The following is a 23,268-nucleotide window of genomic DNA, read 5'->3' as shown; positions in this document are numbered from 1 at the left end:
GGAGGCTGCAGGATGATCCTCCCCCAGGCTGCAGGACGGTCCTCCCCCAGGAAGGCTGCAGGGTGGTCCTCCTCCAGGGAGGCTTCAGGGTGGTCCTCCCCCAGGGAGGCTGCAGGATGATCCTCCCCCAGGAAGGCTGCAGGGTGGTCCTCCCCCAGGCTGCAGGACAGTCCTCACCCAGGAAGGCTGCAGGGTGGTCCTCCTCCAGGGAGGCTTCAGGGTGGTCCTCCCCCAGGGAGGCCGCAGGATGGTCCTCCCCCAGGCTGCAGGGTGGTCCTCCCCCACCCAGGGAGGCTGCAGGGTGGTCCTCCCCCAGGCCACAGGAGGGTAGACATGGGGCCTCAGCCTGCCCTGTTGCATGTGCCACAATGTGGAGGACTACATGGGGGATGAGCCCGGAGGCGGCCACTGGGAGCGTGGTAGGGGGGACGGTTTCGGCTGAGCCCACGGGGCAGCGTGGCAGCAGAAGGTGGAAGTCCCGCCTTCTGTCCAGAATGGTGGCGGCGGGCACCTGAGGGCCATCCAGGACCAGGGGGCGTGGGTACGGGGTCAGGCGGGGAGAGGAGGAGGAAAGGGGAGGCTGGCCCTCTTCACCACGGAGAAACAGGGGTGTGTGTCCCCGATGGGCAAGATGTGGGGGGCCAGGGCTTCGAGCTGGGGGTGCGGGGCGGCGTGGCGGGCCCGGAGGAGGGGCGTTCCTTCTTCGGAGGTGGGACAGAGGCCTCGAAGACTCCGACACATTGAGGGGGAGGCTCAGCTCCGACCCGCTTTCCCCCTCCGTTTTCATCACGTATCGTGCCCCGCGACGTCCGGGCCACCGTGCCAGGGGCTGTGGACATAAACGTGTGAGCAAACCGCAAGCCCCCGGGCCCGGCCTGCGGATCCTACAGCAGATCACGGTCCCATAGGGCTCGTCTTCAGGCCTATGGACGGCTGCAAGGGGGAGCCAACTTCAGCAGTCCTCACGGCCCCTCAAACTGCCTGGAAGTTCTACTTGTATCTGACCTTCTGTGGCAGCCCTAGCCCCTTCCCAGGGAGGAGAGGGCTTGTCCCCTGGCTCTGGGGGGCGTGCAGAAGACCCACGTGGCGCATGTCCCCGCTGAGGCCTGCGGAGCCTGCCCGCTGGGCAAGGCCGCTCGGCCCAGGGAAGCAGCCAGGAGCCTGGAAGACGCCCTCCTCGCAGCGTCGTCGTAAGTGGAGGCGCAGGTCGCCCTTCTGTGTGCCCCAGAGCCTGGCCCGGGGACTCGTGAGGCGCCTCGGGGTTGCCCGGTGCCCCGGCCCGCTCCCAGCCTGCCTTCCCGGGCCTGCGCCTCTGGCATCTGCTTTATCGGGATTCTCGAGAGGGACAGCTGGCTTCTGTTACATGCCTGCTCCCCGCTCCGTTCCTGCCTATCTGCTCCGGTTTTAAATAGCTTATCTGAGCAGCTGGACAACCACATGGGCTTATATGGCGTGGGGTGCATGTTCCTTGAGCCCTGTCCCCGGCACCTGCCAAAATAGCAGCCAACACCCCCCGCGCCCCCACTCGTCCCGCCGCACATTCCTCCCACCGCGGGTTGGCTCACCGGGCCCAGCCCACAGGCCTGCTTAAAGCCTCTCGGTCCCCTGCCCTCGCCCAGTCCCTGCTGAGGCTCAGCGGATCGCGGCGGCTCCCGGTTGGAGGTAAGGCTCGGGACGGGGAGAGCAGCGAGGTGGGGACCGGCCTGCGCCCACAGCCTGCCTGAGTCCACACCCGAGTTGCGAGCCGTCCGCCTGCCCCCCGAGAAGAGGCCGCCCTATAGAGGCGGCGTCGCAGGGATCGGACTCCCAAGACGAGCGCAGTAGGGCCGCAGCGGCCCGTGCTGGAGATTAGAGACTTAGGTTGGAGCCCCAGACCTGCCACTAAAGATCCCGCGTGGCTGGAAAGTCTTGGGTGAGAACCTTCCCCTCCCTGGGCCTCAATTTCCTCACCCGTAGGACAGACGAGGTAGCTGCCGGGCCCCTGCGTGCTCTAAAGACGGCGAAGCTCTAACCAACAGGGTCTCCCCCGGATTGCTGGATCCCACCCCTCACGTCCAGGCCCAGGGCCCCCTGAACCTTCCAGGCAGGTCCTTGTTTGACTTCAGAGCCCAGCCAGGCTGTGGTCCTATCAGTCACGATGGTGCTGGTGCAGCTCTCATCCCGCCGCCCCCCCAATTTGGAAAGTGTCCTGGAAGCCCTGAGAAGGGCACCTGTGCAGAGGCAGGCAGGGGCCGCGGGCACCTCTGCAGGCGGACGGGGGACTTCATCGGACTCCCCAGGGAGAACGTGCCGCCAGGCAGCGTTTGGGGGGCTGACGGGGAGACGCCCGGGTAAGAGCCTCTCATGGGGTGTGAGGCCAGCTCCGGGGGTTCGCGTCCAGCTGCCCCGTGCCCCCGCTGTCTCCGCAGCAGGCCCTGTAGGGACAGACCTTGCCCCGCTTGATGTTCAGCTTCCCCTGGGCAGGCGGAGCAAATACCTAGGGAGGCGATTGCCCCAGTGAGGAATTTCAAAGCACATTCCAGGCCCCGTGCTATTGGGAAGCCACCTGACCTCCAGAATTCCTCCTCCGACCCACGGGTGAGCCCTCCTCTCCCGGCACAAGAGGAATCTGAGGGGCTCAGGTTACGCACGGCCCCCTCAGGCCTGTCCCCTCGCTCCTGGTGGGCTGACAGCTGCAGGCTTGGGGGGATTCCAGCTGGATGTGGGGCGAGGGCCGAGGGCCGGGGCCGCATTCCTCAGGGACTTGTTTCTGCAAGACTAGAACTTGAAGCTCATCGGTCTGAGAGATAAGCTAATGGAGGCCCAGAGGGATTAGATGACTTAGCTAAGGTCACACAGCAAAAATTGGGTTTTAAAATCAGTTTTTTTTTTTTAAGTAATCTCTATGCCTAATGCAGGGCTTGAGCTCAGGACCCTGAGATCAAGGGTCTCCTGGTCTACGGGCTGAGCCAGCAGGGCGCCCCTAAGTCCAGGTCTTTTCACCCCGTGGCCAGTGTCCTTTCTGCTTTGTCTTGTTTGTGACTTAGTCCCCAGGAAAGGTGACCTTGACCTCTGGGCCGTGCGGGCGTTTGGCCGGACAGTGGCCTGTGGAAGCAGGTGAGGGTCTGGCCGCTCTGGACGCTGTGGGTCCTCGCGCTGCCAGGGTCCTGACGGAGTCGGTGCACAGCCAGAGCCCCAGCCTGGCCGCCCCTTCATCTGTCTTGCCTTGGGCAGCCGGGTGATTCCGCGCCCTCCCCTGCCCTCCATCCTCGCTATTTTTAGGACTTGGGTGGTGCTCCCAGGAGCAGGGAGGGGGCTCCAAGCTGCTCGTCCTTCTGTCCTTCCTCGGCCCCTGAGCCACGCCACATGGCTCCAAGCTGGTGGGAGGGCAGGGGCACGTGCCCCACGCTGGCATGTGTGCCCCCCCGAGACACTTCTCTGCCCTCCCCGAGGTGAGGGACCCCCCCACCCCCGGCTCCCGTCCTGGCTGCTGCCCGAGGGCCTGGGGCTGTGCACATCCGGATCTGGCCACCGCACCCGAAGGCCCATTTGGAGATGCTCCGGGCTTTGGGTCTGTCTTCGGCAGAATGAGGCTCCGTCCTCCGGCACGACACCTTACACACCTGCCTCTCTTCTCGTCCCCCTCCCCTCTCCCAGGGGAGCTCCGTGTGAGCTCCGTGTGAGCTGCCACCATGCTTGTCCCGAACCCAGTAGGACTGGGCAGCTGTGGAGCAGGCTGGGATGAGCAGCCAGCCCGAGGCCGCCGCGGGCCTGGGTCCGGGGGAGGGCTCCACTCAGAGGCCCGGTCGCGAGCAGGGGCTCCCCCCTCAGAGTCCCTCAGCCTGAAAGCCGGGCCTTGCTGCAGAGTCACCCCACCCCACCCGAGTAGCGACTGTCCCTGGACGCCCCCAGGTGGCTGCCATAGGGTGCGCAGGGAGGAGGAGAGGGTGGCGAGCGGTGCTCTCCCCGCGCCCCGTCAGTCACCTGTGGCTTGAGTCAGAAGTTGGCGGCTGCAGTGCTGGATGCTGGTGGGTCCGCGGGGAGGGGCCGGGAGAAGCCTCCCGGAGGATGGCCACGTCCACCGTCCACCGCTCCGACCGGGCTCCTGCTCCGCCGTCGTCCCGCCTCACGTCACCTTATCCCTTTGCGGGAAGATCCGTTTGCGGGAAGCTTTCATGCTGCACGGCTGGGGCGGGGGGCGGGCACCATCCGAGATTCAGCCACGGTGAGAGGGGCCCGTGGGGCCGAGCACGGCTGTGGCCCAGGGGGGTTGGGTTAGGACCGGGATCAATCAGAGGTCCGGCCGAGCCTCCCGCCACCCCGGGGGAGGGCCCATGTCACAGAAGAGGTGGAGGCAGGTTAAGTGACCTTTCCAAGGTCACCGGCACATGTGAGCTGGAGCCAGGATTCACAACCAGGTGCGTCTCGCCTCCCGGGTGGCTTCTTCCTGCAGTCGCACGGACGCACAGTAAGGCCCGACGTCCCCAGCGTCTTCCACTTTCCTTCAGGCCAACCCAGTCCTCGTAAAGGTCCCCGCGGCGCCGCGGGCGGGCGCTCCGGCCGTTCAGGGTGTTAGGCAGGACGGCGCCGCTCTCAGCAAGCCGGAGGAGGGGTCTGACTCTCCAGCCCAGCTAAGGGGGGCTCTCCAGCCAGGCCCCCGGGCAACACCCCCTAAGTGGGGTTGGTACTGATCCCGGGGAGTTTAACCCGCGGTCAATCCTGAGAAATGTCGCAGGCCCCACGTGCACTTTGCCCGCTTCCCCCGGGTGCCTCGCACCTCGATGGTGCAGGCCACTAGGATGTGGACCCTCCTACAAGCCATACTCTCACGCGGACCAGGACCGGGTGGGTGGGAAATTCTATCCCGGGTGGGTTAGGGTCATGTGTTCATCACCACACTCAAGACGCCGGACTGTTCTAAAACCACAAAAACCCTGTGTGCCTTTAAAAAAAATGTTTTAAAGTATTCCCCACACCCAGTGTGGGGCCAGAATTGGCCCCCGTCGACTGGGCCAGCCAGGCGCCCCTCCCGCGTGCCTTCTGTCACCATGCCCACCTCCCCTCCCTCCCCTCCACACACAACCCGACAAGCACCAGTCTGTTCTCCATTTCTATGAAACTTCACCATTTCAAAAATGTTATATGTGAATGAAAACATACGAATTGGCCTCCTCCCCCTCCATGAGAGTGTCTCCCCAGAGATTCATCCAAGGTGTCCCGCCTATCACTGGTTTAGTCCTTTCCATTGCCGAGAGGTATTCCAGGCTATGGATGTGTCACAGTCTGTGTAAGCAGCCTCCCAGGGGGACTCTGCATTGGTGGTGCTGGTGGTGCTGGTGCTGGTGGTGCTGGTGATGATGGTGCTGGTGGTGATGGTGATGGTGGTGGTGCTGGTGGTGCTGGTGGTGCTGGTGGTGGTGGTGGTGGTGGTGGTGGTGATGGTGGTGCTGGTGGTGGTGCTGGTGGTGGTGGTGGTGATGGTGATGGTGGTGGTGCTGGTGGTGGTGGTGGTGGTGGTGATGGTGGTGGTGCTGGTGGTGCTGGTGGTGGTGGTGGTGGTGGTGATGGTGGTGGTGCTGGTGGTGCTGGTGGTGCTGGTGGTGATGGTGGTGGTGCTGGTGGTGCTGGTGGTGGTGGTGGTGGTGGTGATGGTGGTGGTGGTGGTGATGGTGGTAGTGCTGGTGGTGCTGGTGGTGGTGGTGCTGGTGGTGCTGGTGGTGGTGGTGGTGGTGGTGCTGGTGGTGGTGGTGGTGGTGGTGATGGTGGTGGTGGTGATGGTGGTGGTGGTGGTGCTGGTGGTGGTGGGTGGTGGTGGTGGTGGTGGTGGTGGTGGTGGTGGTGGTGGTGGTGCTGGTGGTGGTGGTGATGGTGGTGGTGCTGGTGGTGCTGGTGGTGGTGGTGATGGTGGTGGTGATGGTGGTGGTGCTGGTGGTGCTGGTGGTGGTGATGGTGGTGGTGCTGGTGGTGCTGGTGGTGGTGGTGGTGGTGGTGGTGGCTGGTGGTGCTGGTGGTGATGGTGGTGGTGCTGGTGGTGCTGGTGGTGGTGGTGGTGGTGGTGGTGGTGGTGCTGGTGGTGCTGGTGCTGGTGGTGGTGGTGATGGTGGTGGTGCTGGTGGTGCTGGTGGTGGTGGTGGTGGTGGTGATGGTGGTGGTGCTGGTGGTGCTGGTGGTGGTGCTGGTGGTGGTGCTGGTGGTGGTGGTGCTGGTGGTGCTGGTGGTGGTGGTGGTGGTGACAGTGGTGACGGTGATGGTGGTGATGGTGGTGATGGTGATAGTGATGATGGTGGTGGTGGGGGCCATGGTGCTGCCCTGAGGGCCTGGCAAGGTTGTGGGCTGGAAAGGTTCTAGGGAAACCACAGAAAGGTTGTTTGCGAGCTACAGTGATTAGCACCGGAACAGGGAGGCGCCACACAGGCTGCCTGTGGGGGGCGAGGAAAGGGCCGGTTGCCCTCGGGCTGACGTGGGGGTTACTGTCCCGCCCTTGACCTCACCCTCCACACCCCCAAGGCCTCGGGGGAGGCAGCCGGCGCTGGAGGAGGACGGGCTCCCCCCTCTGCCCACACTGACATTTTTCTCTTTCTGGAGGGAGAGCGGAGACCATGTCCGACCTGGAGGAGGTGGCGGAAGAGTACGAGGAGTGAGTATCCGCGGCACCCTGTGTGCGGGCTTGGTCTCCCCAGGAGCTGGGACGGGGACGGGGCGGGCTGTGCGTCCTTGGGGTCTGATCTGGGCCTCTGTGCCTCGGGGGACCCGGGGCTGGGCCCCAGCGGGGAGAATTTGCAGAGAGGCTCAGCTCCCAGGGTGGGCTGGGGTCCTACCTGGTTAGGAGACCAGGAGGCACGGGGTTGGGTGGGGTCCTACCTGACTGGGAGACCAGGAGGCAGAGTGTCTTAGAAGCTGTGTCTCCTGAAACCGGATCCAGAGTCGTTCAGTGACCGTCCCATAGCCACCCAGAAGATTATGCCCCGTAAAACCCAAATCAGAGCTCACTGCTTGCACTCCCCTTGGAATCACACTGCTCCTGAAGTGTCCCGTCCACCGCCTCTGCTGGCGGAACCCCGGGAGCGGGACACTGGCACCCAGTCTAACCATGATCCCCTGGAGGGTGATGCTCACCAGGGAGGATGTGGGGTGTCAGGATACACGGTCCCTACCTTCGTGGAATTTGCTCTTCTCTGGGATGTTAAGATGCAAAATGTTGGAAGTAATCGGCCAAGAGGGGCTGGGCTGGAGGGTGGGCTCTGGGTAGTGGGGGAGCTCTAGGAGGGGGCGGGCAGTGGGGGCTGGGGTGGTCAGGCTTACCTGCGGGCATTTGGATAGAGAAGGTGGGGGAAGGGTGTTGTGGGGTGTAGCCTGGCGAAGCTCAGCGCAGGGAGAGGGTGGTAAGTGGGCTGATGCTGGAGGGACCAGGCGGGGGCTTGCTAGGGATGGGGCAGGAGGCCCTGGTGAGAAGCCTGGGCCCGTTAGGGGGTGCCTTGGTAGGGGCCCAAGGAGGGTGGGCTCCATCAGGCAATGAGGGAAATTAAGGGGGGACTTATCTTCAAAAAGGCCAGTGTGTGCGTGTGGGGTGTGCGTGTGGGGTGTAGGGTGTGCATGTGGGGTGTGCATGGGGGTGTGCGTGTGGGGTGTGCATGGGGGTGTGCGTGTGGGGTGTGCACGGGGGTGTGCTGACAGCGTGTCCTCTTGCACGCAGGGAGCAGGAAGGTAAGCACAGGTCTGTGTACTCATTTGCATGGGGGCAGCCTGCTTGGAAACTGCCCCACGTGTTCTCCTCTCTTGCGGCCGTGGTCTTCTCTCCTGAGCAGAAGAAGCTGTGGAAGGTAGGAGCCCGGGCAGAGGGAGGGCCAGAAAAGAGAGACCCGGGGATCCAGGGTCCTGGGGGCCCTGGGAGAGCGGCTGGTCTGTCCCTGCCCTTCACCCCCAGCTGAGCCGAGGTCCTCCAACAGCAGCAGCGCCAGTGGGAGTCAGGGCCAGCCTGGGTGGCTTGGGTCCCGGCCATCCCATCTGCCATTTTGTTCAAACAGAACCATCAGTTTTTCCAATGAATCATTTTTGATTTTTTTTCCTCCAATTTTTTTTTAACCAAGGAAAGTTTTAAATGCAACATAAAAATAACAAAAATAGAATTACACAGCGCCCCCACTCCCTTCCCCAAGCGCCCATCATCGGGCTTCAACGGTCATCCACTGCGGCCAATGTTCTCTCATCTAAGCTTCATCTCGCCTCCGTTATTGTAGAGCAGACATCCCAGGTCATCCCCAGACGTCCTAGCATTTCGTGCCTAAGTAGTTCGCTAGGCATCTCTAAAAGATAAGCGCTATTTACAGGAAAACGACCATAACACCGTTATCACACTTAAAAACATTCAGGGTAAGGACTTTTCAAATGAGATTATGGACGTGTTCAGTTATCTGAAACATTTTTTTTTTTTTTTAAAGATTTTATTTGTCTTTTAGAGAGAGAGAGAGAAAGAGAACGCGGGTGGGGAGGGGGGAGGCAGAGGGGAGGGGCAAGCAGATTCCCCACTGAACGTGGAGCCCGTGTGGGGCTTGACCCCTGAGATCATGACCCCTGAGATCATGATCTGAGCCAAAACCAAGAGTCGGGCCCTTAACCGACTGCTCCACCCAGGCGCCCTCTGGGACATCTGCTCTCATGAGTCTTCCCTCGCTCTGTGTCCCGTATCCCACTGAAAGATCACCCCAACCCTCTCTCTTCCTGGGGGCTGGACACACGGAAATGATTCAGATCCCAGCCCCCGAGAGGCCCGGAATCACCCTCAGTCCCCTCAGGCTTCGCACCCAGGCGGGTTGCATCCTGCCCCTTGGAGCCTCAGCAAATTCTCAGAAATGCTGTTGTAGCACAAGCATGTGTGGGCACCAGGAGAAGGGGCTCCCCGAGGGCCTAGGGAGCGAGCCGAGGCTTCCGTAGCCGTCCCCCTTCTTCCCCAGGCCTTCCAGGGAAAACGAGGAGCCTCTCGCACCGTTGAGGCTGCTCCAGGGTGCCTGGCCAAAGAGCAGACGCAAGGGAAACTCAGGGGAAACCGAGAGGGGCCACGGGAGTCACTCGGGTAGTCAAGGAACACGAAATAGATCAGAAGCTAGTTGAAATATCTTTTTTTTTGAAAGATTAAATTCACTGATCCATGGCAGATACACAGAGAAGCAGACACACAGGCAGAGGGAGAAGCAGGCTCCTTGCAGGGAGCCCGATGTGGGACTCGATCCCGGGACCCCGGGGTCACGCCCTGAGCCGAAGGCAGACGCCCAACCGCTGGGCCACCCGGGTGCCCTTGAAATATTTTTTGAATCAAAAATCCAGCTGGCTCCACTTTCCGCTGTGTTCCCGGCTTGAGCTCTGGGGATGGCGGGTTTTCCTTTGCTTTGAGGACTTGCCAGCTCGTGAATTTTAGGGGCTGGTGCTTGAGATACAGACCTTCGGATCTGGGACTAACCTGCCTGCCGCCACGGTAGGATTTGGCCGTGACTTAACAAAATAATGAGTTCTCTGCCGCGCGGTGGACCAGCTCCACGGAGCGTGTGCCTTGCTGGCAGTGAATGGACTCCACCCGCCTCCCGCGGAGTAAGACCCTGTGGCCTTAATGACCAAGAATGGGCTCTAAGTGGGTGACCCCAAGCCTGCAGGGTGGACCAGGCCGTGTCTTCCTCCAGGAGGGAGCAGGTGGTTTCTGTAAGCTCCGTCCTGGGCCCCACTTCCCCGCAGGCCCCGCTTCCTTCAGGCAGACGGGAACGTGCCCACGCCATGTGCTCCTGTGGGGCTTGCGGGCCTCTGGGTCCTGAGCAACCGGATGTGTCCCACGGGCTCCCGGGGGCTCGTTCCCAGTGGGTGCACGGGAGGAGTTTGAGGGCAGTGGGTCGTTGGCAGCGTGCCCTTTGGGGCGCCCACAGGAGTCGGCCCGTTAGCACCACTGAACGCTTCCCATGCGCCGGGTGAGGGCGGGTCCGCGGGCACCAGAGCTCACCTGTCGTCTCACCCGCGGGAGTGAGGACGGTCATGTCCGTTTTACGGACAAGGCACCCGGGAAGCTGCTGAGAAGCGAATTGCCCAAGTGGCTCCGAGTGTTGCATTGGGCGCTGGAGCTGGAGCTTGACCCCGAAGCCCACGCTCAGAGCCACACGCCATCCCACGCCTGTCCCTGTCCTGCTCCCAGACTAACCTGTCTCGCTTCTCCCCCCTGCTGCGGCCACTCCCTGACCCCCAGAAGAGGAGGACTGGAGAGAGCACGACGACGGTAGTACAGCTTTTCCTTTCCTGTGCTTTCTGCTCCCTCTGTCCGGGGCCTGGCCCGGCGGTCGGCCCTGCTCTGTGGAGCGGGGCGGGTGGGCCGGGGTCCGGGGGGGCCAGGGGCGCGGGGCGGCTCCCTCACTCCCTGTCGGCCTCGGAGGGGCCCAGCCGCTGCTCCTTCCCCCGGGTCCTGACCTCTGTGCTGCGCTGGGTGGTGGGAAGGCCCCGGGCTGGCTCGTCCCCTAGCCTGGTCCGCATGTGGCCCAGAGGGGCACCACTGTCTGGAGCGGGTGGCCTCTCTCTGCCCCCGCGGCACCTACTGGGCCCTCCCTCTGAGCTGGACGGCACCCAGGCGCCGCGGCCGGGGCGTGAGGGGCCTGCGACACAGTTATCCGAAGAGCAGCTGGGGGAACTGGAAATAGCCAGAGCAGAAAGGACATGACGTCAGCCTTCACATGTGCACTGCGGTGGGCGTGGGGGGGCCTGGGCTCGTGCCAGCCCCCGAGGACGGGACTAGGGCAAGGGGGACACACTTGGGCTGAGGTTTAGAAAGCTTCCTAATAGTGATGTCTCGAGCCGCGGTGGGTGGTCTGGGGAGCCTGGGAGCCGCGGAGGGTGGGGGGCGTTGCACAGAGAATTGGCACATGGGGTGGGGTTAATCAGGCAGCCTGAAGAGCACCCCCACACTGGCCATACTCTTGCTGCCAGCCGTCTACTCTCACCCCTTCCGGAAGGACCTTCTTCCAGAGAGGCACCCCCAGGCCGAGACGTGGGAACGGGGGACCCAGAGCACCAGGCAGGCTGATTGGTGGCCGGCCCCTCTCTCTCCGGCCCTGAGGCTTTTTCGCCTCCCTCTGCCAGGAGGCCAGCACTTGTCAGCCCGTCAGTCAGGGAGCATTAGCAGGCACCTCCCACAGGCAGAGCCATGGGCCTGGCGTCATCCCGTCTTATCTGTCTTCTCCAAGTGCCTGACTTGGGTGGGGTCCATATCCTGCCAAGCCGAGGGGTGAAAATAGAAAAATCCTACTGACTCTCCAGACAGTACAAATGTCTACACGGTGGGCATCTCACCCACCCACCCACCTACCCACCCACCCATAGTCTTGCTGTTTTGGTTTCTCTTACATACACATGAAGGGTCCCTAGAGTTACTGAGTCCAGGACAGGCGCTTCTCCGGCAGTAGGATAAATCCCGTAGCTCCGGATCATTGGGTAGAACATTCGGGGTGGGGTGGGGGGGACTGGGGTGGAGTCGTGTGATTGCCAGGGAGGCTGTTGGGGAAAGGTGCTAAGTCAGGCAGCAGCAGCTGAGCCACCAGACGTCCCCACCCCAGCGGGGTCTTGCCAGGCCTGCGAGCCCTCCTCTGCCGCTCCCCGCAGCACCCACTACACCCTAACTACACCCTAACACGCTCCGACCCCAGACTTCCAGCCCTTCTAGTGGCTTTCAGGGGGAGCACAGGTCTCCAGGCCCCATTTCCAATTCCCAAACTCCGGCAGAGGCAGGTCTGGAACAGCAGGACTCTGCCCAAGCCTCCTCATGCCCTTCCGTCGGGGCGTAGCAGGGTCCGCAAGCATTTCCCCTAAGGGAGCACATAGTAAATGTCTTAGGCTTCGCGGGCCACACGGTATCTGCCGCAACGTCTGGACCTGCTGCAGGGGGGCAAAGGCAGCCGCCTGCAGGATATCGATGCGGATGCGGCTGGGCTCCAATAAAACTTTATTTCCTGAAATAGTCTGGGGGCCACATTCGGCCCTTGGGCCGTAGTTTGGCAGCTCTGGTTCAGCCCCGGAAGTGAGCAGCCCTGTGCCGTTCATATCGGTGGCCCCAAAAGTCACCCAGATCGGGGAGGTGCCGACCTCCCTGCCCTTGGTCCCTGGTGCGGGGCTGCCTCCCGGTGCGGCCTGGGTACTCACGGTGTCTGGCTCGCCCTCCAGAGCAGGAAGAGGAGGCCGCAGAGGAGGCAGGAGGTGAGGCTGCGACGGAGGAGACCAACGCGGAGGGTAAGGCCTGCCTGCCGTGAGGGCTTGAGGGGGTTTGTCGTGGTGCCTCGAGGCACGGCGGGGGCACCCAAGGGCACCCCTGTAGGCCGTCCCCTCGGAGCCCGCCCTGCAGCCTGCGCACCAGCGCTACCTGCCCCGGGCCGGGCCATGACCCTTGTCGGGGTGCTCCCTTGGGTCCAGGGCCATGTCTGTGGCCCCAGGAGCCGGCAGGGTGCACTTTGGTTTAGGCCCCGTGTGGGGAGAAGCCTCCGGGCAGGAGCCTGAGCCTAGGACGAGGCTCTTACTGATTTCTCCTGTTCTGTGCAGGAGATGGCCAGGAAGGCGAGGCTAAAGAGGCCGAAGGTGAGGGCTTAAGGCCTCAGGAGGGACGTATCGGGATGTCAAGGGAACCCCTGCAAGCAGCTCTGGGGGAGATTGCCCACAGGACTCCCTCCGGGGAGGTGGGCAAGGAGGCCTTCGGGGGGGCGGGGTCAGAAGTTGGTGACCTCGCAGGTTTTGGGTGTTGGGCTGCAAGCCCCTGTCTCCCTCATTCCAGAGAAGTTGCCCGGGTGGTGCCCCGGGGAGAGGGGACCACTGTCCTGCCCAGATTAGGGACCCACACCTTCCGGGCTCCTGGAGCTCAGGCAATGTCATCTGTGAAGCGTGGCGTCTCTGGGAGGAAACCCCAAGACACAGATGGGGGCTGTGGCACGTCGCCGCGGTGCTCACTGCCACGGGGGAGGCTTTACGGGGTGCTGTGGTCCCAGTCCCGTCTCTGCAGGGGAGGGGCAGCAACTGGGTCTTGGCATCATGCCCGTCCACGTCCGGGCCCTGGTGGCCAGGGATCCAGGGGGTAACCGGGGAGGCAGAGACCTGGGCGGGGCCTGGGGGGCCAGGACCCCCTGGGGCAGCCACGGGGCGGGGGGGGCGGCCCTCCTCCCTGGGACGCAAAGCTGCCTTGCCCAGAACTGGTGAACGAGGAAAGGCTGGGCATTTTCCTCTGGGCGTGTGTGCTTCCTGTGGGGACCCCGCTGTGCCCCGAGATGTCCCCCCGGGAGCTGCTATGGCACAGGGGGTGTGGGGTGTGACCTTCGTGACACTCCTGGAGCCAGGGATCCCCGGGTCTGGAAGGAATTCACTGTGCACATGGGGAAATAGAGGCCCATGGGGGGCAGAGCCGGGGCCAGACCTGGGGCCTCCTGACCCCATGGCTTTGGGCTTCTCTCCTCTCCAGATGGCCCGGTGGAGGAGTCCAAACCAAAGCCCAGGTGAGTGGGCCGCACCTGTGAAGCCCTGCGGGCAGAGGGCCAGTGAGGAGGGCTGACCAGGGCGGGCAGGAGGGCAGTATGGCACAGTGGGCATGGGCTGGGGGTGCAGCAGGCACAGGCTGCCATGTACGGTTGTACGGGGTGTGTACCCACAAGAATCTGCCTGAGGGACGGTGGAGGCTGGAGTCCGCCCTGGCCTGCACAGCCAAGCTGCGCACCCCGTCACGGGGGGGCAGACTAGTCGTGGCCCTGGACAGAGACCCCCCCCCCCGTCCCTCAGCGTGGCTGGAACACCTTCCTCTGTAGCTGAAGTGGGAACTGAGGGAGGAGAGATCTGCGGGAGCCAAGCAATGAAACTGGGCGGCCTAGGGGGCTTCGAAGTGTGGCAGGGGGTGGGGCAGGGCGGCGTGGTGCCGTGCATGCAGGGCTGCAGGGGGCCGGGGGGGCTGGGGTGCTGGGCCCGTGGGCGCCTCCCCTGGGGCGGTGCTCACCCTGTCCCAGCCCCCACGGGTGGGCCTCGCCCCATGGCTGTGGGTCCCCCTGTAACAGCCCTGGACACAGCCCCAGGTCCGCTCATCCGTCCAGCGCCATCCGCTTTCCTGGCGATGGACACTGTGGTACCTCAGTCCAGCCCTGCATAGACCTGAGGGTGAACGGGGAAACTGAGGCCTGGCCCCACTGGACCGGGTGCCACCCGGCAAGCATGCGCTGGGGCGGGGACCACAGCACAGGCCTCCGGGCTCATGGGGAGATGCCGTGGGGTCAGCCGCGTGTGCTGTTGAGCCTCTGTCCTGGTGGATAGGCCGGCGCTGCCTACGTCGTGGGTGCATGGGGACGACGGAGGTGGGCACCGGGGACAGAGCTCAGTGTCCCGGCTGTGAGACCTGACATGGGGTGCTAGCACGGGAGCAGCCGTACTTCTGCAAAAAGGAGAGGGGCCCCGCTGCCCTGGGCACCCGTGGTCCCAGGGGGCCGGGGTTGGGGTACATTCCCCGGTTCCCCCCTCTTCTGTCCCATAGGCCATTCATGCCCAACCTGGTGCCACCCAAGATCCCGGATGGAGAGAGAGTAGACTTTGACGTGAGCGTGCCTGTGGGGAGAGCGGGCCTGGGCTGGGAGTGCTTGCAGGGGCCCCGAAGGAGACACCCTGTGACCTGGGGGGGGGGCATGGCAGGCGGGAGGCGCTCAGCACCCCCACTGGGCCTCCTCCTGGGCCCGGGCCACCGTGGCCCCTGCCGGCCGGGCGTCCAGCCTGCCCGTCCCGTCTGTGCTGCGGAGGGGGCGCCCCGCAGCCGCTTCCCCGGCCCGTGGGGGCCTCTGAGCCCGCGTGCGTCCGCAGGACATCCACCGGAAGCGCATGGAGAAGGACCTGAACGAACTGCAGACGCTGATCGAGGCTCACTTTGAGAACAGGAAGAAAGAGGAGGAGGAGCTGATTTCACTCAAAGACAGGATTGTGGGTGTCCAGCCTCCCGTGGAATCACCCCAAAGCCCCCGTGCCCGGGCAGCCCTCCCTGGGGCCCCTTCCCCACCCGGGGTGGGCTCTCCGTCAGGGTCTGGGTGCCCGGGAGCCCCTGGCCCGTGCCTCCTGGGGCCCTGCTCACTCCCCACCCCCTGGACAGTCTGGGCGGCTCCCCTTGGGTGGCCCGGGCTCCGGCTGCGCCCCCGCCCCCGCCTGCCTCCCCCTGGGCGCAGCTCCCGCACCGACTCGGGGTGACGCTGTGGCCTCTGCGATCCCGAATCCTGCTGGGGGAGGGAGGTCCTCTGGTTTGCTGTTTTCCTCTCCACCAAACTGGCTGCGCGGCGCTGGCTGGCCGCTGAGGATTCGGCCACCTGTCGGGGGACACAGAGCAGCTGCCAGGGCCGGGCGGGGGCCGGGGCACAGCCCTCGGGGAGACGGGACGAGCCGCCTGGCATTTTTCGAGTGGTTGAGGACAGCCCCATGACGAGTGCTGTTCGGTGTCGGCCCATCTTTATTTAGCCGGGCCGGGAGCTGGCCCACCTGTCGGCCCGACTGGTGCGTGCAGCTGGCGGCCGAAGCCCTCGGAGGAAGCGCATTCCTTGCCCTGAGGCTCGGGGGGCGGGGCATCCCGTGAGGGTTCTCTGGCCGCCTGTCCCCTGGGCGGTCCCTGCACCTCTGCTGACACCTCGGCCTGTGCGCGCCCTGGGCAGGCTTGGCCTCTCCCCCGTAGGAGAAGCGGCGGGCCGAGCGGGCCGAGCAGCAGCGCATCCGGAACGAGCGGGAGAAGGAGCGTCAGACTCGCCTGGCTGTGAGTGACCCCAGTGCAGGGCCCACCGAGCCCCCCACCCTGCTGCCAGCGCCTTCCAGCCCCCGCCCCCTCTGCCTTCACACGCCCTGGTCCGGTCAGCGAGCCCCCGGTGAGTGCTGCGCTTGTCTGGGTTCTGGCGAGCAGCGGCCGGCAGGACACAAACGTCGGGGCCTCACGAACCTAGAATTTTATGGGACTCTCCGTCCAGCAGTTCCACTTCTGGGTGTTCCCCCGAACACGAAACCCCCAGCAGCAACACATCTGCACCCCGGTCATTGCAGCCTTATTCACGGGAGCAAAGACCTGAAGGCAACCCCTGTGTCCAGCGACGGAGGGGGGGATAAAGAAAGTGTGTGCACACACACACACACATGCACACACGCGCACACATGCACACACGCGCACACATGCACACACGCACACACATGCACACACACGGCACACGGACACACGGACACACATGTACACCGACACACACACACGGACACAGGAATATTACTCGGCCATGAAACAAGAAGGAACCTTTGCTATTTGTGAGAACGTGGTTGGACCTAGAGGGTGTTACGCTAAGTGGAGTAAGTCGGACAGTGAAGGGCAAGTACCGTAGGATTTCACCCACTTGATTTTTTGTTAAAGATTCTAAGTGTTTATCTGAGCCAGAGTGAGCTTGTGCAAGCATGAGCAAGGCAGGCGCTGGGAGGAGCAGAGGGAGCAGGGGAGGGAGAAGCGGACCCTTCACTGAGCGGGGAGCCCGACGTGGGCTGGACCCCAGGACCTGGGATCATGACCTGAGCTGAGGGCAGACGCTCAACGCGCTGAGCCCCCCCGGGCGCCCCCGCATGATTTCACATATATGGAATCTAAAACGAAACAAAAATGAAAACCAAAGCAAGTTTGTGGATGCAGAGAACACATTGTAGTCGCCAGAGGCAGGAGTGGGGGGGAAAGGTGAGCCACAGAGTTGGGGGGGGCCAGGTGAGCCACAGGGTGGGGAGCAAAGTGAGCCACAGGGTGGGGGGGCCAGGTGAGCCACAGGGTGGGGGCCAGGTGAGCCACAGGGTGGGGGGCCCAGGTGAGCCACAGGTTGGGGCGCCAGGTGAGCCACAGGGTGGGAGGCCAGGTGAGCCACAGGATGGGGGCCAGGTGAGCCACAGGGTGGGGGTCCGGTGAGCCACAGGATGGGGGGCCAGGTGAGCCACAGGATGGGGACCAGGTGAGCTACAGGATGGGGGGGCCAGGTGAGCCACAGGGTGGGGGCCAGGTGAGCCACAGGGTGGGGGGCCCAGGTGAGCCACAGGTTGGGGGGCCAGGTGAGCCACAGGGTGGGAGGCCAGGTGAGCCACAGGGTGGGGGGCCCAGGTGAGCCACAGGTTGGGGGGGCCAGGGGCCGAGCCAGGTGAGCCACAGGATGGGGGCCAGTGAGCCACAGGATGGGGGCCAGGTGAGCCACAGGATGGGGGGCCAGGTGAGCCACAGGATGGGGGGGCCAGGTGAGCCACAGGGTGGGGGGGCCAGGTGAGCCACAGGGGCTGAAAGGCACAAACTCGCTATGGGGCGGCTGGTGTCTCCGGTGCCTCCGGGCCCCGTGCCGACTCCGTAGGAGCAGAAGTTCCCTTCCTTGTGCCCCCAGAGCAACAGGCCCCCTCGGGGGCTCCCCGCCTGACGGGAGCACGTGACCCTCACTTGGGGAACCTCCTCCCGGGTGCCAGGCCCTGTGCTGGGGGGTCCGTGCAGGGGGCTTCTTGCCTGGTGGAGAGAAAGCTCCACTCGTGGGACCGCGGGGACCCCAGCCTTCAGCCCGCGCGGGGGTTTGTGCCTCCACCCCTGATCTGCGCTCCTGCTCCCCCTGCTAACCAGGAGGAGAGAGCCCGACGAGAGGAGGAGGAGAACAGGAGGAAGGCCGAGGACGAGGCCCGGAAGAAGAAGGCGTTGTCCAACATGATGCACTTTGGGGGCTACATCCAGAAGGTGGGCCGGGAGCAGCTGGCTTCAGGGTGCTGGAGTGGGAGGGGCGGGGTGTCCACCGCCCTCGAGCTGGGTTCCCACCGTGTGAGACCCAAGCATCCTCTTCCTCCTGCCTGGGCCTTCCTCAGGAGGGGCTGCTGGCGGTGGGGCTGCAGGCGGAGGCCCCGACCCCGTGTCAGCCGTGCCCCGGGCCCTGGGGGGGGGACAGTGTGTCTGGAAGAGCCCTGCGCCTAGGATCGGGGCCCTGGTGGGAGCCCGGATGTGCCCCTTCCGGCCGTGGCCTCAGGCCGCTCAGAGCCCAGCCCGCTCACCTGGAGACAGGTGTGAGGCCCGCCCCCCTGTGCCGAGGTCACGGGAGCGCCTGAGCACCCTCAGAGGCTTTGCTCCTGCGCACGCGCTCGTGCCCCCTCCCACTGGTACCCCGTTCTCAAGGGGGGACAGGAGCTTCCAGATGGGTTTTCTCCAGGCAGTGGAGCCACCGGGACGGTTCCTTAGGCCTCCCACGTCCCCAGCTCAGAGCGGGCCGCCCCCCCCCCCCCGGGGCCCTCCAGCCGCCCCGGCCCGCCTGCTCTCCAGGCAGCACCTCCTGCCACTGCGGGGTCTGAATCGCCTTCTCCTTCTCCCCCTGTGTCTCCTGCCTTTGCCTTCGGCCCCGGGCCCTGCCCTCCCTCTGTGTCTCTGTCCGGGTCTCCTTCTTTCTCTCTGGGTCTTTCTCTCATGGTGTCCTGGCTCTGCAGGCCCAGGTGGGTACAGAAACCTCTAACCCTCTTCCTCCTCGTGGCTCTGGGGGCTCCCTGGGCGGGAGGGGGCCGGTGGGGGGAGGAGCGTGGACAGTGGGCTAGTGGGAGGAGGGAGCCGCCAAGGAGTAAGGGACTGAAATGGCCCTCCTTGCCCCTGCCTCAGTTTCTCCGGGAAATCCAGGCAGTTGGTGGCATGTGGGTGTCTCAGGAGGAAGAGGATAAGGGCCCGGTCCTGCTGCAGGCCTTGCCCTACTCCCTATCGGGGTTTGGGAGGGGCGGGGGAGAGGGAGGAGATGTTCTCTAGCTAACCCCCCCCCCCCCCCCCGCCCTGCTCATCACCCTCTCCAGACCGAGCGGAAAAGTGGGAAGAGGCAGACGGAGCGGGAAAAGAAGAAGAAGATTCTGGCTGAGAGGAGGAAGGTGCTGGCCATCGACCACCTGAATGAGGACCAGCTGAGGTGGGGACTGAGGGTGCAGGGGCAGCATCTGCAAGGGGAGGGCAGGGGGGAGGGGAGGGTGGGGGAGCAGAGGGGGGTGGTGGTGGACAGGAGGGTAGTGGAGGAGAGGGGAGGGCAGGGGGGAAGGCAGGGGAGCAGAGGGGAGGGCAGGGGGAGGGCAGGGGGACAGAGGGGAGGGCAGGGGGCAGAGGGGAGGGCAGGGGTGCAGAGGGGAGGGCAGGGGGCAGAGGGGAGGGCAGGGGGGAAGGCAGGGGTGCAGAGGGGAGGGTGGTGGAGGGCAGGGGAGCAGAGGGGAGGGCAGGGGGCAGAGGGGGGGCGGGGGGGCAGAGGGAAGGGTGGGGGGAGGACTGGGGGCAGAAGGAAGGGGGGGAGCAGAGGGGAAGCGGGAGGGGAGGGCAGGGGGCGCATTCTCACCACACACCTCCAGGGGGCGCGGTCACACCACATATTTTCCCAAAGACCGGCCTGGTGGACGGGAGCTGGGCCTGAGCAGGTCGAGCCGGTCTGCTTGGCCAACAGGGCGGGAGCACTGAGTAGACCCCTTCTGGGGGTGGGGGGGGGACACGGGGATCGACTGTGCTCTGCGGTGCTGCAGGGCCTTGCCCCTCCCCAGACCTCGGTCTTCTGGCCCCTGGTTGTCTCCCCAAGCCCTGGGCACTGCCATCTGGGCGCCACGCTGAGCAGGTGGGCTGGGGACCTAGGCCGGCCTGGGGTGCAGGAGGGCTGGGGCCTCTGGGGCCCGGGGCCCTTCGGGAGGAAGGCCCCCCCTTAGGGCCCCCGCCCGGCCCTGCTCGGCTGCGCAGGGAGAAGGCCAAGGAACTGTGGCAGAGCATCTACAACCTGGAGGCCGAGAAGTTCGACCTGCAGGAGAAGTTCAAGCAGCAGAAATACGAAGTGAGCTGCTCCCCCCCAACCCCGACCCCACCACGCCCCTCCTGGGTCGGTGGGTCCCCTCGGCGCTGCCAGTCAGGCCCCTTCCCCGACCCTGTCACCCCGCCCTCGGGGTCTCGTCCCTGACGGTGCTCAGGGTCCACCACCGGCCACTGCTCCCTGCGGAGCTCTGATGGTTCACTGGCGGGGCCGGAGCAAAGACCCATGTTGGGGGGTCTGCCCTGGGGGGTCCCCCTCCCCTCCTTCCTGAGGCCTCAAGGCAGCCGCCCAGACAGACGAGGGAGCCGGGTGCACAGAGCAGGGCTCCGGGTGCAGAGGAGGCCCCCCGCCCCGGCAGCCGCGTCTCCCGTCCCCACGGACTCCGAGGCCCTGGGGTGCACCCAGCCTGCCGAGGGGTCCCAGGTGTCCTGGCAGCAGGCTGGAGTCGGCTGGGCGGTGCAGGTTCCCACAGGCCCGTCGGCCCCAGGAGCGCAGCTTCCCCTTGGGGGCTGCCTCGGGCACCTCCCGCGCAGGGTCCCTCCTCTGGGCACCGCTCAGGCCCCCGCGGCCGCACGGATGACCCCGTGTGGTGACGGGAGCGTGCACGTGGTGGCCGCACCGCCGGGTCCGTGGCTCGGCCCTCACCCGCGTGACCCGGGCCAGTCGCTTAGCTCTCCTCGTTTCGGTTTCCCATCGAAATGACGAGGATGCCCGCAGGCCACGGTGAGGGTTGGGGGGGTAATGGTGACAGTCGCAGTGATGGCTCTGCGAGGCCCCTTGGAGCGCTTTCGCGTGGATGAGGTCATACCTCGTGATAATCCTGCAGGCGAACAGTTGGGAAGAGGGCTCACGACGGAACAGAGGGCGCCGGGCACCCCGCGGGCGCAGGAGGTGTTAGCGGCTCCCCAGCCCCCAGGCCCGGGCCCCCCTCCTCCCCTCGGGTCCAGGGCGGGGACGGCTGGGGCCCTGGGGCTGCGGCTGCCTGGGGGCTTCCTGAGCCCCGGCCTTGCACCAGGGCTCAGGCCTCTTTGTGCCACCCTGTCCCGAGCCCTCTGTGGCTCTAGGACCCCACAGCGACAGCCCCGAGGGGTGGCCGGGAAGCCTCTGCCTGGCTTCTGCTCGTGGCCCTGGGGCCCTCTGGATCTCACAGCGCTGCTGCTCGGCCCCCTCCCCCCTCCCTCTCCTACCCCTCCCCCATCTTTCCTCCTCCTCCTCCCGCTCCCCCCTCCTCCTCCACAGCTGTGCTAAGCCAGCTTCCCCTCAGCCCCAGCCACCTGGGACCTGAGTCCCTGAGCTCCGAGGTTACTGTCTTTCTCACTTACAGATCAATGTTCTCCGGAACAGAATCAATGATAACCAGAAAGTGTAAGTTTCTAGGTCCTTCCTCCAGCCCGGCCTGCCTCCTCCTGCCCCGGGTCCTAGCCATCCCGCTCCTCCTCTGAGGGCTCCCGCTCCCACCCCTGCCTCCTCCGCTTCAGGGCACAGGCTGCTTCCTCCTTGGGCTCCCCCGGGGTCACTGCTCCACGGGGAACGGGGTGCAGGGCCCGTGGGGACTCACCCCAGCCCGAGGCTCGGAGGCAGCTCCAGGCCGCCCTGTCGACCCTCCCCATTGGCCACCTGCGCCCCCTCCCTGCGGAGACCTGCTGCCCCGGCCTGTGTCCCGCTTCTGACGGCGCCCCGCTTCTCTGGCAGCTCCAAGACCCGCGGGAAGGCCAAGGTCACCGGGCGCTGGAAGTAGGGGCAGCAGTCGCCTTGACCAAAGATCCTCGCCGGCGCCCCGTCCCGCTCGCCCCCAGTCCCTGGGGCCCCCCGGGCGCTGGAGGCAGGCTGGTGTCTGGAAACCAGGAGCTGGCCCAGCCGGAAGCTGCTGTGCACCTGTCCCCCCACGTGCCCACGCATGCACCCCACGTGCCACGCATGCCCATAATAAAAGCCAACGCACACTGTGTGCCTTTCTGTCAGCAGCTCTTCAGAGGGAGGGGAGCTGAGGTGAGAGCCTGTCTCACAGGGAGTCAGGGCCGAGAGCAGCCCCTGAGGGACTCGGGCCCCTCGGAGGCACACGCCCCTTGGGGACACGGGCCGCTGGTAACTGCCAAACTCAAAGGAGCCCCGTCCACCTGCTCGGGAGGCGAGGGGGCGCTGGCCCCGAATCACACCCAGCAGGAGGCCTTGTGCCGGGGCCGTGAGTCACCGCGAGGCCCCTGGGGACGTGCCGAGCGTCCTGAGCGTCAGGACAAGGGTTCCCGTGTGAGTCACTCCTTGGGAACAATGGAGGCCTTCTTGGATGGGCCTGTTCTCTTTCTCTTCCTGGCCCGGGCCTAGGAAGCAGGCGTCCGAGGGGAAGGAGGGCCGGGGTGGTCAGGTGGCCCTTCAGGCTGAGCTGAGCTGCTGAGAGGCGTGGGCTGGTCCCAGTGCCGCGGCTTTCTCCCCTCCCCTTGTGCGTCCTCTGGGGCGTGCGCGCGAACCAGGGACCACGGGCTCCCTGAGTGGAAGACGTCGCGGCGGCCTTGGGCCCCGTTGGCAGAAGGGGAACCATGTGAGATGGGAGAGCACCCGGCTCAACAGCTCCCTAGGGGGAGCCCTGAACGCCCCCACGCCTCTGCTGCAGCTGCTCCCTCTGCCTGCAAGGCCTTCCCTCAGTTCTCCACCTGTCATCCACCAAAGGGAGCCCCACGGTCCCTGGGAAGGCTTCCCACGCGCTTCCACGCACAGTGATTCATTTCTCCTTACTCTGGGCACCCCGGGCCCTCCTGTAACTGCACCCACACTTCTACTTCTAGCACCACAGTGTCCCTGGTGTCTGTGCCTGCAGGCACCGTCCCCTGGCTCTCAAGAGACAGTAGAGACCCCCTTCCCCTGCACCACGGGCCAAGCGCGGTGATAGATGCCGAGACACAGAGATGAAAGGGGTGTGGCCTCTGGGCAATGAGCAGGGGCTTAGCCTGGGGTCTTGGCCTCCTTTCCTATCCATCCATCCATCCATCTGTCCATCCACCATCTATCCACCCACCCATCCATCCCTCCATCCATCCTTTCTGTCTGTCCATCTTTCCATCCATCCGTCCACTTGTCTGTCCATCCATCTGCCCATCCATCCATCCATCCATCTGTCCATCTGTCTACCCGTCCTTCCATCCATCCATCTGTCCATCCTTCCATCCATACTTCCATCTATCCATCCATCCATCTATGCATCAATCCATCCATCCTTCCATCCATCCATCCATCCATCCATCCATCCATCTATTGATCCATCTATCCCTCCATCCTTCCATCTGTCATCCCTCCATCCATCTATCCATCCATCCATCCATGTGTCCATCCATCCATCCATCCATCCATGCATCCATCCATCCATCCGTCTGTCCATTCATCCATCCATCTGTCCATCCACTCATCCATCCACCCATCCATCCATCCACCCGTCCATCTGTCCATCCGTCCATGTCTCCTAAGCACCTCATATGTGCTAGGCGCTGTGTCAGGCGTA

The 23,268-nt window shown here is 64.8% G+C and overlaps 1 protein-coding gene across 9 annotated transcripts; it reads left to right on the top strand.

Annotated features, from left to right (window-relative positions):
• The first annotated feature begins 1,495 nt into the window (after positions 1 to 1,495).
• On the top strand, positions 1,496 to 21,726 carry TNNT2 (troponin T2, cardiac type). 9 transcript variants are annotated; one of them, XM_041764569.1, is made up of 16 exons: positions 1,500 to 1,662; positions 6,569 to 6,616; positions 7,673 to 7,683; positions 10,202 to 10,231; positions 12,163 to 12,228; positions 12,535 to 12,570; positions 13,442 to 13,475; positions 14,495 to 14,555; positions 14,815 to 14,931; positions 15,668 to 15,745; positions 17,603 to 17,713; positions 18,448 to 18,453; positions 18,799 to 18,908; positions 19,712 to 19,802; positions 21,103 to 21,143; positions 21,471 to 21,726. In XM_041764569.1, the coding sequence occupies exons 2-16, from the start codon at positions 6,579 to 6,581 to the stop codon at positions 21,514 to 21,516; spliced, it is 876 nt and encodes a 291-aa protein (XP_041620503.1). In that variant the 5' UTR covers positions 1,500 to 1,662; positions 6,569 to 6,578; the 3' UTR covers positions 21,517 to 21,726. The 9 variants fall into 9 exon arrangements, with proteins under 9 accessions (XP_041620527.1, XP_041620503.1, XP_041620510.1 ...); XM_041764576.1 differs by having other exon boundaries at positions 6,565 to 6,616; positions 10,205 to 10,231; XM_041764563.1 differs by having other exon boundaries at positions 6,565 to 6,616.
• Positions 21,727 to 23,268: the final 1,542 nt, after the last annotated feature.

Source organism: Vulpes lagopus, chromosome 1, assembly GCF_018345385.1.
Source record: "Vulpes lagopus strain Blue_001 chromosome 1, ASM1834538v1, whole genome shotgun sequence".
In the NCBI taxonomy this organism is placed as follows: domain Eukaryota; kingdom Metazoa; phylum Chordata; class Mammalia; order Carnivora; family Canidae; genus Vulpes; species Vulpes lagopus.
This window is presented reverse-complemented; position numbering and strand designations above follow the sequence as displayed.

Excerpts from the sequence above, each read along its gene's own strand:
- TNNT2 (XM_041764569.1), top strand. The coding sequence starts at position 6,579 with ATGTCCGACCTGGAGGAGGTGGCGGAAGAGTACGAGGA. Across the intron at positions 14,932-15,667 it reads TTTCACTCAAAGACAGGATT|GAGAAGCGGCGGGCCGAGCG; the intron begins GTGGGTGTCCAG and ends TCTCCCCCGTAG. Across the intron at positions 15,746-17,602 it reads AGCGTCAGACTCGCCTGGCT|GAGGAGAGAGCCCGACGAGA; the intron begins GTGAGTGACCCC and ends CCTGCTAACCAG.